Source organism: Fimicolochytrium jonesii (genome assembly GCF_025526975.1).
Source record: "Fimicolochytrium jonesii strain JEL569 chromosome Unknown EV422scaffold_4, whole genome shotgun sequence".
NCBI lineage: Eukaryota > Fungi > Chytridiomycota > Chytridiomycetes > Spizellomycetales > Powellomycetaceae > Fimicolochytrium > Fimicolochytrium jonesii.
Genome location: NW_026515671.1, coordinates 1,249,263 through 1,263,043, shown reverse-complemented (window position 1 = coordinate 1,263,043; position 13,781 = coordinate 1,249,263). Strand labels below are relative to the sequence as shown.

Sequence of the window (13,781 nt, the reverse complement as noted above, 5' to 3'; positions counted from 1 at the left end):
ACCATAAAGCGTCCTCGCCGCCATTTACTTCGAGCTCATATTATCGATCAACGCCAACTGCTGCTGCTGCACTTTATTCAGGGAATCCGCCTGCGCCGTCAACCTATCCAGCTCAGCCTGTCGCTCCTTGATCAACATCTGCATCTCCTTCTGCTTGCGGCGGCGGTTGTCGAGCTCGCGTTCGGAGCGGTTGCGGAGTCCGATGGCCTGTGGGAGAAAAATGTTAAGATTTTCATGGAAGTGACGGGAAAACGGACATCGAGGCTTTGATTCGTACTTTGAGTTTCTCAGCCTCAATCTGTAGCGCCTTCTCTTCCATCATCTTCATGAACATCTGGATGATATCGTTGAACCCATTCATCCCTATCCCAAAACACGTTCAGTTCAACATCCAGCGTAAAACAAACAAACTCTCTTCATGCTTTTGATGCTTAAATCCCAAACACCCACGCTCTGTAAACTCGCTACACTCATCCTTCAGCCTTTCCGACGCCTCGAACTGCGTTGGGTCCATGACCCGCAGTTTGGAGAACTCGTCGAAGGTCACGCTTACGGGTTGGTTTGTGATGCTCATTATAGCGGTGGGGTGGGATGAGGCAGAATCGCTATAGTGTTGAGGTGGCAGCGGTTGAGGAAATGGATTGGGTTTTGGAGTACTGAACGAGTTGACGGGCAAATGCGCGCGACGCGCTGTCGAATAGCCAAGTAGCGCAGTCAAGGGAAACTCCGAAACACTTTTCGCACCGCAGAATGCGGCCTTTCAATAGGAGCTCTCTAACCGCCAGGGTGTCTAGCAGCTCAGTGTGGCGGCAGTCTACGTTGTTCTGATAGGGGGGCGGGGCCGCGAGCCAGAGTAGAGTGAGTCGTGTAGTTGGCCCGGCCAGTGAGATCTGCTTAAGCTTAAATCCGACATCCTTGTTGATCTGCCTAGAGTTTCACCCCGCTATAAAAGGTGGACAGACATAAAGAAATGCACTGTGATCTAAGGATCAACGGACTCTGTGCGGTGGACTACTGTTTACAATCGTTGCTGTAACGGCGTTGGCGACAGATCTGGAGGAATCAGCCGCTTGCCACCGCCATGCCGAAAGAACAAGCCGGCCATCTTCGGCCCTCACTCTATGCCTCCTCCGACCGGATAGACCGCAGTGCTCAGCTCACAGATCATGAGATCCAGCGGATGGCGTCGTCGCCATCCTATGCGAACGAACAAGCTTATCAGCAGCATGCTCACCACCAAGGGGGTTCTGCCCTGGCTTCACCCCCAAATCTACATGACGCACCTACCACCACCGAGGAACTGCTGCACTGGAAACCCGCCATACCGCCCTCCCGCGGCTGCTTCCCCTCGGGCTCCCGCAAGCCCGCAATCGCACCCGCAGGAGTGAACCCTTGCACGCCACTAGCGAGGCTTGTGAACCCAGAAGGTCTGGTCGGCCCACCATCCCCGTCGCTCAACACCGACTTGATAATCGACGCCGTATATGCCATATGTCTAAGCAGAATCCCGCTGATAGTGGCTTCCAATGGGCTGGACAAGTACGCGATCCTCCAGTTCGTCATGGTTTACCTCCCCTTCCATACAACTTACACACAACTGGTCCTGGAGCACGACCGCAACTTCGCTAAGCACGACCTGCTCCATGTAGTGTACACATGCCTGCGGGTCGCACTTCTGTTCGGCCTGGCGTTCGTAGCGCCGATGGTGTTTAACATCGTCGACGCGACATGGAAACCGTTCGCGAGCCTAGTTCTAATCGGACGCGCGTTGAGTGGGTTTGCGCACGTTGTTGTCGGATTGGAGGCGTGTCGGACGAGGTCGGGGACACGGGCATGGTGGCTGATCAGCGTGCGAGCCACGGCGATCCTGCTGCCTTGCCTGCTGTGGGGCATTCTTCTCGGCTTCGACAGTGGGCAGGCGGACGTAAGGGAGAGTGTATGGGTGGCGGCGGTAGGGCTTGATTTAGCATGCGTGCTGCTGCTGGGGTTGAGCGAGGCCTGGACCGTGAAGAAGACAATGTATGATGACTATCCAGCAGCTAATCGGGCGATTGAAGGGGAGGATGGGAAATTCGAACAGCGGACGGGTGCACTGCTGTCGCTGATACTGGCGCTGGGCGTCACAGGTTTGTTCGACACCAAGCCTGGAGTGGGAAGCCCGGACACGTACACGGCCGTGTCGTTCTATGTCCGGTCGTTTCTCTGCGCAGCCTGTGGAGTCGTCTGCCTATACGCCATCGACAGGATCTACAAGGGATCTCAAGCGACGCTACAAGTGCATCACACGACCGCATCCCACCCACCGAATCGCATCACTGTGTCGCCCGGCCTGCCCACCAATACGTCAGCGCTTACCACCACATCGAAAACGACCACCCCCAACCATATTGCCCAATTCCTCCGCGCCTCCCTTCGCTTCCCTCTCTACGCCTTCGCAATCCTCTTCGTCTTCGCCCTGCAAGTCGCGATGGAAGGCATCTCCTACACCGTCAGGGAGATCCCTGCCTACGACTACACTCCCCCGTCCAACGCACCCTTCCTCACCGCAGCGAACGTCGCGCAGAATAACAGTCCGGCGGCGGCACTTTACGTACAGACGTACAACACAGAGATGCCTTACGCTGCGGCGCTCTTCCTGCCAAATCCCGTGCGCGGTGGGACGTCGACGTTGACGGATACCAGGAAGTGGACGAATAGCGAGCTGATGAGCGTTTGTGCGGCCTTGTTGATTGGGGTAATGGCGTTGATGGGGTTTCTGAATAGCAGATGTGGTGGTGGCTATATTGGGGCTTGGAGCGTTAGAGGTTTGGCGCTGAGAGTCATCTTTACGATGATGCTCGCCGTACCGGGATTGATTGGTGCTACTGCTGTTGTGACATTATTGAGTCTGACGGTTCTATTGATCGTCGGGTGTATCTTTGAAGAGCTGTTCACCCCAGCTCTTTGACATGAGGTTTTCTCTGCGCAAACTTTATCTGTATCATTTGTTATGTTCAATGTCAAACATTCGATCTCCCTGTACGTCCGACATGACAGCGTCTCTGACAGCACCAGAAACGTCTCTTGCGGCTTTCATTTTCCTTGGGCGTGTGCATCACTTGGGAGCCTGATCGTAGTTGATCGGCGTCTCCTATTCGCTGAGGCTTTGATCCCTGGACGGGCAATGGGCATGGGCTCTGTGCAGTGGATGGGTCGGACATTTCCCATGGACGGCATGTCCGAAACGTGGGAACGCTTGACGCGTTTCGCCCCTGGACGCGCCCAACGAAAAGGGCAAGCATATATAAAAGACATGACCAGAACATCCTCCCGAGGTCCTCCTCGAACTCACGAGAACGAATAAGAAGACATGAGAAAAATGAGCAAAGAAGGCGAGCCAGCAGTATCAACTGCTTCAAATGAAGATCTTCCTCTTCATGACGCTACAGGGAGATCCGCTCTATGAAAGAGAACCGGTGTGAATTCAAACAACGGCAGCGATTTTCTATCATCCTTACTGAGTAAGCAGACTCTTCCTCTTTAGAGGGCTTTCTGGATGTTATCCCTAACGAATGTGGAGGTATGAGAGTGCGGAGACAACACGACATGGTGAGAAGATGCCTCTGAATAGGGACACCGTCCCTCAGGAACTTGACCCTGTTCACCAGCGTCTTACTAACCGGGTCCAAGCGAGCTTTTCAAAGCTCACGCAGCCTGGCGTATGAGCCCGTTGATGCCTTGTAAATCTCGTGCCGTGACATAACTCACTTACCTTTGATACCCCCAGCGCCTCGGGCTTCCACAAAACCTGACGTCCATCGGACCCTTGCCAGACATGCCCCAACTCCAGGAGCTTGACTACTACGACAACAGGCTTGTGAAGATAAGGCTCAAAACTCTTGACGTGAGCGCCAACAGGATAGAGCATTTGCAAGGATTGGAGGCCCTCGAGAATCTGCAGGAGCTCTGTGGGCCATCTGCTCTGGTGCGATCTGACGTCCTTCCTGTTGACACGCAAACTCCGCCGTATCTAGGCAAGCACTGTCATCCTCTGGAAGTAGAATTTCAGCTGGAGGGAAAGAAGCGACTAAGGACAGTCTATTTCGAAGGCAACCCTCCGCAAACCGCGGCGGGTGCAACATATCGGTCGGAGATTGAGGCACTTCTCCGCAACTGACGCAAATCGACGCCACCCTGGTCCGCTAAATGAGCCGCTCAAGAATGAAGTTTTGCGAACGCTCGACAGCGAATCGCCACCTCTTCACCTTACAGAGGCCCGTCGCTAGGAAGGTATGAAGTGCGATGATTTTGAATGGTCCGATCCACGTAGCTGAGACGATGGACCAGGCAGCTTATTTCTAACTTTACTTCTAGCTTCACATAGCCTACTTACGTAGTAGAGAGAGAGGAGGGAGAGAAGCAAGATATGATAATCGATCTGAGCTAGTCAGAGAATCGCTGTGCGTTCGCAAGAATAGACACCGGTTTGCGATCTCCTTAGAGGGTTTAGAATACAAGTTTTAAAATAAATCACGTGACTAGAACTCGCTTACTTGCCTCGGCGTGAGCAGTGAGGATTGCAGAGGGAGATTTGCGTTGTGGGTGAAGTTTAGATCGTAGAGTTTCGTATATTCGAAGTTCGCCTACCAAGCGTGAAATCCTCTACGTTAAAAGTGAGCAACGACTGAAAAGTAGTGAAGACGGCAGGATCAAAGCAATTCGAGAAATCACCGTACTGGAACGAACATCATGTTCTTGTACAACTTGACCCTTCAGCAGCCCACTGCTATCACTCAAGCGACGCTTGGTAACTTCTCCGGTACGAAACAGCAGGAGATCTTGGTTGCCAGGAACTCCGTGTTGGAGCTGCTTCGGCCAGATTCCGACACGGGCAAGGTTCACTCCTTGCTCACCCACCAGGTGTTTGGCATTATCAGGTCGATAGCACCGTTCAGGCTGACAGGGGCATCCAAAGGTGCGACGGTGGAACTTAAAGACATGTTAATTCGTGAAACGCCCAGACGCTGACTGGACTGCCTTTCAGATTACATCGTGGTGGGGTCAGACTCGGGAAAGATTGTGATTTTGGAGTACAACCCCGAGAAGAATGTGTTCGACCGAGTTCATGAGGAGACTTTCGGCAAAAGTGGCTGCAGGCGGATAGTGCCGGGGCAATACCTGGCCGCGGATCCGAAGGGGCGTGCGGTGATGATTGGTGAGTTCTGAGCGACCCAGATTAATTGGGACCTGTCCCGGCAACTCACAGAGCATTGGTTTCAGGTGCGATCGAAAAGCAGAAGCTCGTCTATATCCTGAATCGTGATGCATCAACAAAGCTCACGATATCTTCACCGCTCGAGGCGCATAAATCGCATACACTAGTGCACGACATCGTGGGGGTTGATGTGGGATTCGAGAACCCAGTGTTTGCGTGTATTGAGGTGGACTACGCCGATGCAGATCAAGACCCATTGGGAGAGGCATTCCAAAACGCAGAGAAGGTGCTAACGTATTATGAGCTGGATTTGGGTCTGAATCACGTTGTGAGGAAATGGAGCGACCCAATCGACACAAGATCGAATAAGCTCATCGCGGTCCCTGGTGGAGTGGACGGCCCTAGCGGAGTCCTTGTGTGTACCGAAGATTACATCACCTGGAAGCATCAGGACCACCCCGCGGTCCGAGTCCCCATCCCAAGGCGACCAGATCCATTAAATCCCATGCCAACGAATAACGGGGAGGATTTCGACACCGGCAGGGGAGTCATCATTGTCTCCAGCGTCATGCACAAACTGAAGAAAGGGTTCTTCATATGGGCCCAGACCGAAGATGGTGACATCTTCAAAATCACAATGGATTATAGCGCGGGAGCTGATGGGGCAATCGGAGGCGTCCAGAACTTAAAGATCAAGTATCTGGACACAATTCCTGTTGCAACCAGCATGTGCTTGCTGAAGTCTGGATTTCTTTTTGTGGCGAGCGAATTTGGGAACCAGTGAGTGGAAGCGTGCGTGATCGACTTTCTTGTTATCTGAACTCACGTCTGTTTCCTCTAGCTACCTCTATCAAATCGTGAACCTTGGTGACGACGACGAACAGACGGAGTACCAAAGCGCAGAGTTGCCACAGGGAGAAGATGCGGAGGATGTTCTCGTTTATTTCAATCCCCGACCTCTGTTGAACTTGGCAATGATCGATGAGATGGAGTCCATCTCGCCGTTGATCGACGCAAAGGTGCTCAATCTGGCGGGAGACGACAGTCCTCAGATCTATGCTTTGAGTGGACGCGGAGCGCGATCCAGTTTCCGAACACTCCGGCATGGTCTCGAAGTCTCCGAGATGGCAGTGTCTGAGCTCCCAGGTCACCCGAACGCAGTGTGGACTGTCAAAGCGAACTCTCAGGAACAATTCGATTCCTTCATCATTGTATCGTTCGTGGACGCTACTTTGGTTCTGTCTATTGGGGAGACCGTCGAGGAAGTGACGGACACTGGCTTCCTCAACAGCACGCCGACGCTTACCGTGGCTCAGCTGGGTGACGATGCTTTGGTGCAGGTGTACCCCCGTGGTATTCGACACATCCGAGCCGACCGTCGCGTCAGTGAATGGAAGACTCCCGGGAACAAGGCCATTGTCAGAGCGGCGTGCAATCAACGCCAGGTTGTGATCGCTTTGTCGGGAGGAGAGTTGGTCTACTTCGAGCTTGATCGAAGTGGACAGCTTAACGAATATCAAGATCGGAAGGAGTTCGCTGCGCCTATTACGGCCCTAAGCATTGGGCCCATTCCAGAAGGACGCCAGCGTTCCAGTTTCCTCGCGGTCGGTTGTGAAGACAACACGGTCAGGGTTATCTCCTTGGATCCGGACAGCTGCCTCCAGTCTATGGGTGTGCAAGCTGTGACCTATACACCCGTGTCGTTGACGATCGTACAAATGATGGATACGGGGACGCCGGTCGGAACCCTTTACCTCCTCATTGGATTACAAGCGGGTCTTCTTGTGCGGACAACACTTGACAGTATCACCGGAACATTGTCGGATACTCGGCTGCGATTACTCGGATCACGGCCGGTAAAGCTGTTCAACGTTACGATTCAGGGGTCACCGGCGGTGCTAGCATTATCCAGCCGGCCATGGCTCTCGTATACGTTCCAGGGCCGATCCAAGCTCATCCCTCTGTCGTTCCCGATGCTGGAATATGGCTCCAGCTTCTGCTCCGAACAATGTGCGGAAGGCATCGTTGCGATCGAGTCCAACAACCTGCACATCATAACAGTGGAAAAGCTTGGAAATGTCTTCAACCATAGTGTTCTTCCGCTGAAGTACACGCCGCGTCGGTTTGTCTTGCACCAGCCTTCAAATAACTTCGCTATCATCGAGTCAGAACACAACACCTGGTGTCCGTCAGAGAAGACGAAGAAGCTAGAGGAAAAGGTGCGTCGTAGCATAGCGTCCGCATACGCTTGTGCCAGTACTTACTCTGTTTCCCATTTTCTTGTAGGCCAACAGCATGGATGAAGGCGATGGTCTGGTTCTGGAGGAGCTTCCTCCGGACCAATTCGGGTTACCAAGAGCTGAGCCCGGGAAATGGACTTCGTGCATTCGCGTTGTGAACCCTCGTGAGAACGAGACGACCCACCTCATCGAACTGGATGATAACGAGGCAGCTTTCAGGTTTGTGGATGTGTTGTTTTGCTGAGCGCAAGACGGCTTTCGCTGATTTCGACAACGGTTCTTAGCATAACGACATGTATTTTCAATGGGCAAAATGGAGAAACCCTTTTGGTGGTTGGCACAGCAAGCAATGTAACCATGTCACCAAGAACATGCACAAGCGGTCAACTACATACATATCGATTCTCGCAAGATGGATCCTCCTTGGAGTTACTGCATAAGGTATATTGAAACGGTGCTGACGCACTATGGCATACCAACGTCTGACCCCCTATTTCCTCAACTAGACACCGATAGACGAGATCCCACAATCACTTTGTGCATTCCAAGGTCGTCTCTTGGTCGGCATGGGTAGAACGTTGAGGGTGTACGATTTGGGAAAGAAGAAACTGCTTCGCAAGTGTGAGAACAAGGTATTACTGGCATGGTTGTTTACCATCTGTTTGGTCATTTGAGTCATCCTAAACCCTCCTCGCTTCTCAGCAATTCCCAAACAACATCTTGACGATACATACGCAAGGAGACCGAATCGTGGTTGGCGACGTGCAAGAGTCCGTGCTCTACGCGTCATACCGTCACTTTGACAACCGCATCGTCATCTTCGCAGACGACACCACACCGCGCTGGATCACAACAACGACGATGCTAGACTATGACACGGTCGCAGGAGGTGACAAGTTTGGCAACCTGTTTGTGGCCCGGTTACCAGCAGAGACATCGGAGGAGGTCGATGACGACCCGACGGGCAATAAGCTCGTATACGAGAAGGGGTACCTTCAAGGCGCGCCACACAAACTGGAACACACCGCCGAGTTCTTTATCGGCGAAACGCCAACCGCGATAAGCAAAACGGTGCTCGTCCCTGGTGGACGTGAGATAATCGTCTACATCACCCTCATGGGTACTATCGGCTGTGCCATCCCGTTCCAATCGAAGGAAGACGTGGACTTCTTCCAAACTCTGGAAATGCACATGCGGGCAAAGGCCCCGCCGCTATGTGGTCGCGACCACTTGGCCTATCGGTCGTTCTACATTCCGGTGAGGAACGTGGTGGATGGAGATCTTTGCGAGCACTTCAACCTGCTGCCTGCCACGGCGAAACGGGAGATTGCAGAGGAGCTGGATAGGGAGGTACATGAGATCGCGAAAAAGTTGGAAGACGTTAGGAATAGAGTAGCGTTCTAAGGGCCGTAGGTAACTCGTTATATGCGTCCCGGCACTAGAGCGTGTAGCGGCGTACTCTGGCGTCGTCTTGTATCTGTACAATACTCTATATATACATCTTCATGGCAGTTATACTGCCAGCCTAGTAGGCACATCCACAGAGGTCTTTATCTTAGCAAATGTTGTGTGTCTTTTCTGTTTTTCTGTGTTGGCAACTTGGCCGTGAGCGACTCGGAGGACATGAAAAACGCGTTTCTGTGGGAAGCCTGGAGCAGAAATACGGTATGACCACGCTTGTCGTGGTGTTTTGAACCTCCCCATTTTCAAACATCGTTCCCACAAACTCACTACACTTCAGAAAGAACAAACCCCGCAGTCCTCACAACCAAGAAGAAATAAATACCTGTCGGCCTAAGTCTTTTCTTCCGCCCGTCGCATCATGGTCCTGGAAGCAACCATCCTCGTGTACGTTACGCCAGAGAGCTTTTAGACGCGTCGTCGCTAAAGCCGAGAGCATTAGCGTACATCTTTGGCAGCATGGCTTACGATTCCTCTGGTGATCAGGTTGGATAACTCGGAATGGATGCGAAATGGCGACTACACTCCCTCGAGGATGGAGGCCCAGGCGGACTCTGTTACTCTGTTGTTCAACGCGAAGACGCAGTCCAATCCTGAGAACACCGTAGGCCTCATGACTATGGCTGGGAAGAGGTTGGTGTATATTGCCGGACTCAAGGATGGGATATACCTGGTGGACAGATGGCTGACTACCGCTTCCCCACGGCAGCCCAGACGTATTGGTGACTCTCACCCCCGACATTGGTAAAATCCTCACGGCACTCCATCACATCGACATCAAAGGCAACGCCAACCTAAGCACCGGGGTGCAAATAGCGCAGCTTGCCCTGAAACATCGCCAGAACAGGAACCAGCGGCAGCGGATCATTGTGTTTGTTGGGAGCCCATTGAAGGAGGATGAGAAGACCCTTGTGCGTCTAGGGAAGAAGCTGAAGAAGAACAATGTTGCGGTGGATATCGTCAATTTCGGGGAGGAGCTTGAGAACACCCAGAAGCTACAGGCCTTTGTTGATGCTGTGAAGAGCAACGATAACAGGTACGGCTTGGAGACAAACGTGGAAGAGCTTCAAGCTGACAGCGGGGTGTTTCAGTCATCTAGTGTCCGTTCCACCTGGCCCACACATCCTCAGTGACATCTTGTTGGCATCACCCATTATCTCCGGAGAAGACGGAGCGCCGCCCGGTTTCTCGAACGCCGGTGCCTTTGAGTTTGGAGTTGACCCCAACTTGGATCCCGAATTGGCAATGGTATGTTGCCACTTCACCTTGCTTCCGACTCGACTTCCCCGTCTTACTCCTAGCAACCCTTAGGCCCTCCGGATTTCCATGGAGGAAGAGCAGGCACGACAACAGACGACCACCCCTGGCGCACCAGCTGCAGGTGCTAGTGAGCCAATGCAAGTGGACGCGGCTTACTCCGGAGCTGGAGCTGTTGCCGCTGGAGGGGAGGAAGATGACATGCTCGCACAGGCATTGGCAATGTCGCTTGGTCAGCAGGAGGTAAGAAATCCTTTGTCTGGGAAAATTTGTCACCCATGTATACTTGAGCTTACGCAATGTCTCTCTTTGCAGCAGACAGGAATGGACGTAGATGCCGCGCCGCCAGCAGCTACCGGAGCCAACGTGGACATGAACTCCATTCTCGGATCGCTGCCTGGTGTCAATTTGGACGATCCACGATTGAGGGCGGCTATGGGTGGAGCCAAGAAGGAGGGAGAGGGCGAGAAGAAGGATGAGAAGAAAAAGTAGTTGGGGGATCATGTTGGATGTAAGGCTCTATCTTCCTGAACATAGGTGTATGCAGTGAATTGGCACAGCAACGAATCTTGTGGGATAAGTGTGAGCTTGCTTTCGATTGTCCGAATCAGGATCTGTTTCTAGGTGAAGATGGCATTCCAGAGTAGTCGATTTCCCTCTGGTAATGGTATGCCCGCACAACGAACCGGAATGCAAATTCGATTACATGCGGAAACCAGCAGTCTATTTCAAAAAAGTTGTCATGGATGGGTATACAATTGCACTAGAGTCCGCTGTCGAGAGCTATACACAGCACCACAGACGGAGCATCACCGAGGCCCAATCCGATCCCGGATAGATATCTTCCTTGGCGACCCAAACCACGTGGCCACTCTTTCCGCCGATGGGAGTAAGTCTACCAAAGATCTCGAACCCGGGAGGCCAGGTACGCCGAGTCTAAAAGTGGGAGGGGAGACAGACGAGGCTTGGGAATCAGCTGGGGAAGGTGATCTCAGCTCATTCGCTGGGGAATACGCCGCGGGCGACTTATTAGCTGATGCTGAAGACTCTAGCGACTCGTATTGGGCCATGGAGGATGTGTCCGAAGACGAGAATGATGGTGAGGAGGAGCGGGGTGGGGTGCTCATTTGTGACGGGTGTGAGTGCGGTGGTGTGTCTGCCGGCGAAGAAGGGGATGGAATTTCCGGCGGCGCCGCGTCATCATCTTCCGGAGATGACTCGTCACGCCAGAATCCACTGACGCGCCTTCGAGGCATGTGCTGTGATCTGTTCGGCATTGTGAAGGCGACAGTGTTGAGATCCGGAAGGACGGGGGTTGTCGACGAGCGCTTCAAGGAACCGAAGCTCATTGAGGGTATGGCGCGGGCGAGGATGTTTGTCGCGCTGGAGGTGTTGATCGGCACCGCGGGGAGAGGTTTGGGCCGGCCGGCCGTAGCTCTGGATGTTGTCGTGGATGGCAGGATGTGTGTTGAGGTAGGCCGCGGTTGGTCGGAGAGATGTCGTGCGCGGTCCGGTTTCAAAGGTTTCGTCGGAGCTGTGATCTCTCGAAAGAAGTACGCTTTGAACCGTTGGGGTCCCGTCATGTAACCCGAGTCGCGCTTGTCACGTTCATCGTTTTCGGGCGCCGTGTGATCCGGCGTTTCGGAATCGCTTACGGAAACCGACGCAGCCTTCTCAGTGATTTTCTCATAGTACAACAGGGCATAATCATTGATGGTGCCTTTCAGTCGGCAGATGTCTTCCAGCATGGCCTGAATAAGACTGACAAGCGGGGCCAGAATCAACTGGTGCATCTGTGCTTCCTGCGAGGATGCTATCTCTGACTCCTTGAGGGTCAAGGGCATGTTGAATCGCGTGGACATGCCCTGTACATCGGCGCGAATGTTATCGATGACCGTTTGCGACAAACGCGAGAGCTGTGTAATGTCAAACCGGCGACGAATCTTGCGGTTGAGCGCGTGTGGATCGGTCGTTGTCAATTTCGTGCGGACCGAGGTGCCGACTCTGAGCAGCAGTCGGAGCTGCGAGACGAAATCGCTCGTTGTAATGTTATTGGCAAAAGGCGGTGCTTGTGAGCATTCGCTGCAAGTGTTGGTGAATATGGGAGCGGCTGCTGCCGGAGTCGAGTGCTTGTCACCGTAGTTCAGTGGCAAGACTCTTGTCGAGGTGCCTACCGACTCTTTGCGAATCGTCCGCGGTGACTTTCGTACCACGTCTTCCAGTTCTCCAAAAACAGACTTCTTGGGTTCCGAAGCACTCCCGGATGCCGAGCCGGTGTCTTCCAAGAAAACCGAAGGTGGTCTCTCTCTAAAAGCTGTCACTTCGTTTCGTGATTGCGCCAGCAGATCGCACGCCTCGTTGAGCTCCATTCTGAGCTTGTCATTCGCTTCCCGGAGGCCTGACGCCTCAGCAAGTTCCGAGCGGAGCTTCGCATTAGCTGCTTGCAACTCGGTTGCGAGAATGTAGAGAACCTCAGCTTCCGTCTCTGATGGCTGCGAGGTGCGATAGGGTTAATGGATCATCAGACATGCGGACAATTGCAGATCAGAGTCGAGCCTCACCTTCACAGCCAATACAGGCGATATGCGCTCATCCAGCTTCTGACCCTCTGTTGCCACCTCGAGACGCACTTTCATAGAGCTCAGCTCCGCACGGACCCTAGCCTGCTCCCGTACTGCCCTTGCTTCCGCATCCTCAGCTTTCACGACCTCTGTTCGCAGGTTATCAGCATGTGCATCCAACGCGGCTCTCTTCGTTTCGAAGTCCCTCTGAGCTCTCGCCAATGCATTCTCCGACTTGTGCAGCTCGTTGTTTTTCGACTCGCATTCCGCCGCCAACTCCGCACAACGCGCTTCGAGCGTCGACTTGTCCTGCTTGTGCCGGTCCGCAATACGCGTTTGTTCTTCCTTGTCCTCCCGTGCGATCTGCAGTTGCGCCTCAAGGTCCTTGGCTTTTGCTTCCGCTCTGTTGCAGCGCTCAAGCAACTGGAGTCCGTATTCTTAACAGAACAGGGGTAAGCGTGGGAAATCCGGCTTTGAAGGCGGCGCGGCATAAGCACCACTTTTCTCACCAGCGGCAAGTCTGAGTTCAACCTGCTTCTCCTTCAGCGCCCGCGCGGAAGGACAGGGTGCGTGCGGGTCGCAGCCGTCGACGGAAGGGCCTCTCCTGCGGAAGTCAAATTCCTTCCAATTGAGCGGTGGCGGACCCGTTGTATTGTTCCCAGAAGACGCTTAAAAGGGAAGGTATCAGTCTACATGTCTGCCCGACATTTGGGAGTCACAAAACCGGTGGACTCACTTGAGACCTCTTCGTCGTGCTTGCTATACTCCGAATGTAGGCGCAAAATGTCAATGGTCAAGGTCTGGGAACTGGGGTCTCGTTCAAATGGGTCCATAACCCTGCACCCTATTGGCCAGTGCAGAGGCCGTTAGCTGAGAGAGGAGTCAAACAAGTCCTCCTGAGGGTTATCGCTCCGGTGGGAAAAGCTCGTCTTGAGTAAATAGTTGAAACGTGATTCGGTAATGTTCAACACGTTCCAAGCCTCTGCTCGACATGTTTCTGTGTATTCCTTCGACTTCGCATGTCAAGTTGGAGCCAGAACTCATCTCAACGCGTGACGCAGTCCCGAC

The 13,781-nt window shown here is 53.3% G+C and overlaps 6 protein-coding genes across 6 annotated transcripts; 4 read left to right on the top strand and 2 right to left on the bottom strand.

Annotated features, from left to right (window-relative positions):
- Positions 1–102: 102 nt before the first annotated feature.
- On the bottom strand, positions 103–553 carry EV422DRAFT_485282 (intraflagellar transport protein 20; the record flags this gene model as incomplete). The annotated part of the gene is made up of 3 exons (XM_053067368.1): positions 103–207; positions 278–363; positions 451–553. Coding segments are annotated over 3 exons (294 nt in total), but the record flags the coding sequence as incomplete, so codon positions are not given.
- Positions 554–1,081: 528 nt separating this feature from the next.
- EV422DRAFT_504404 (uncharacterized protein) lies at positions 1,082–2,947 on the top strand (the record flags this gene model as incomplete). Its single annotated transcript, XM_053068426.1, has 1 exon — positions 1,082–2,947. The coding sequence occupies one exon, from the start codon at positions 1,082–1,084 to the stop codon at positions 2,945–2,947; it is 1,866 nt and encodes a 621-aa protein (XP_052928284.1).
- An 813-nt stretch (positions 2,948–3,760) lies between these two features.
- Positions 3,761–4,473, top strand: EV422DRAFT_519958 (uncharacterized protein). The gene is made up of 2 exons (XM_053069642.1): positions 3,761–4,261; positions 4,373–4,473. Exon 1 carries the CDS (start codon positions 3,815–3,817, stop codon positions 4,154–4,156), a length of 342 nt encoding a protein of 113 aa, XP_052928283.1. The 5' UTR covers positions 3,761–3,814; the 3' UTR covers positions 4,157–4,261; positions 4,373–4,473.
- Positions 4,474–4,531: 58 nt separating this feature from the next.
- EV422DRAFT_554564 (CPSF A subunit region-domain-containing protein) lies at positions 4,532–8,995 on the top strand. The gene is made up of 8 exons (XM_053071893.1): positions 4,532–4,954; positions 5,024–5,194; positions 5,260–5,974; positions 6,036–7,413; positions 7,481–7,653; positions 7,719–7,875; positions 7,941–8,066; positions 8,137–8,995. The coding sequence occupies exons 1-8, from the start codon at positions 4,729–4,731 to the stop codon at positions 8,836–8,838; spliced, it is 3,648 nt and encodes a 1,215-aa protein (XP_052928282.1). The 5' UTR covers positions 4,532–4,728; the 3' UTR covers positions 8,839–8,995.
- A 138-nt stretch (positions 8,996–9,133) lies between these two features.
- EV422DRAFT_519956 (uncharacterized protein) lies at positions 9,134–10,865 on the top strand. Its single transcript, XM_053069641.1, has 6 exons — positions 9,134–9,282; positions 9,382–9,528; positions 9,605–9,931; positions 9,987–10,143; positions 10,207–10,395; positions 10,468–10,865. Exons 1-6 carry the CDS (start codon positions 9,257–9,259, stop codon positions 10,642–10,644), a joined length of 1,023 nt encoding a protein of 340 aa, XP_052928281.1. The 5' UTR covers positions 9,134–9,256; the 3' UTR covers positions 10,645–10,865.
- On the bottom strand, positions 10,866–13,766 carry EV422DRAFT_519953 (uncharacterized protein). The gene is made up of 4 exons (XM_053069640.1): positions 13,450–13,766; positions 13,223–13,381; positions 12,714–13,150; positions 10,866–12,644 (listed from the first exon to the last, which is right to left on the bottom strand). The coding sequence occupies exons 1-4, from the start codon at positions 13,544–13,546 to the stop codon at positions 10,962–10,964; spliced, it is 2,376 nt and encodes a 791-aa protein (XP_052928280.1). The 5' UTR covers positions 13,547–13,766; the 3' UTR covers positions 10,866–10,961.
- Between the last annotated feature and the right edge of the window lie 15 nt (positions 13,767–13,781).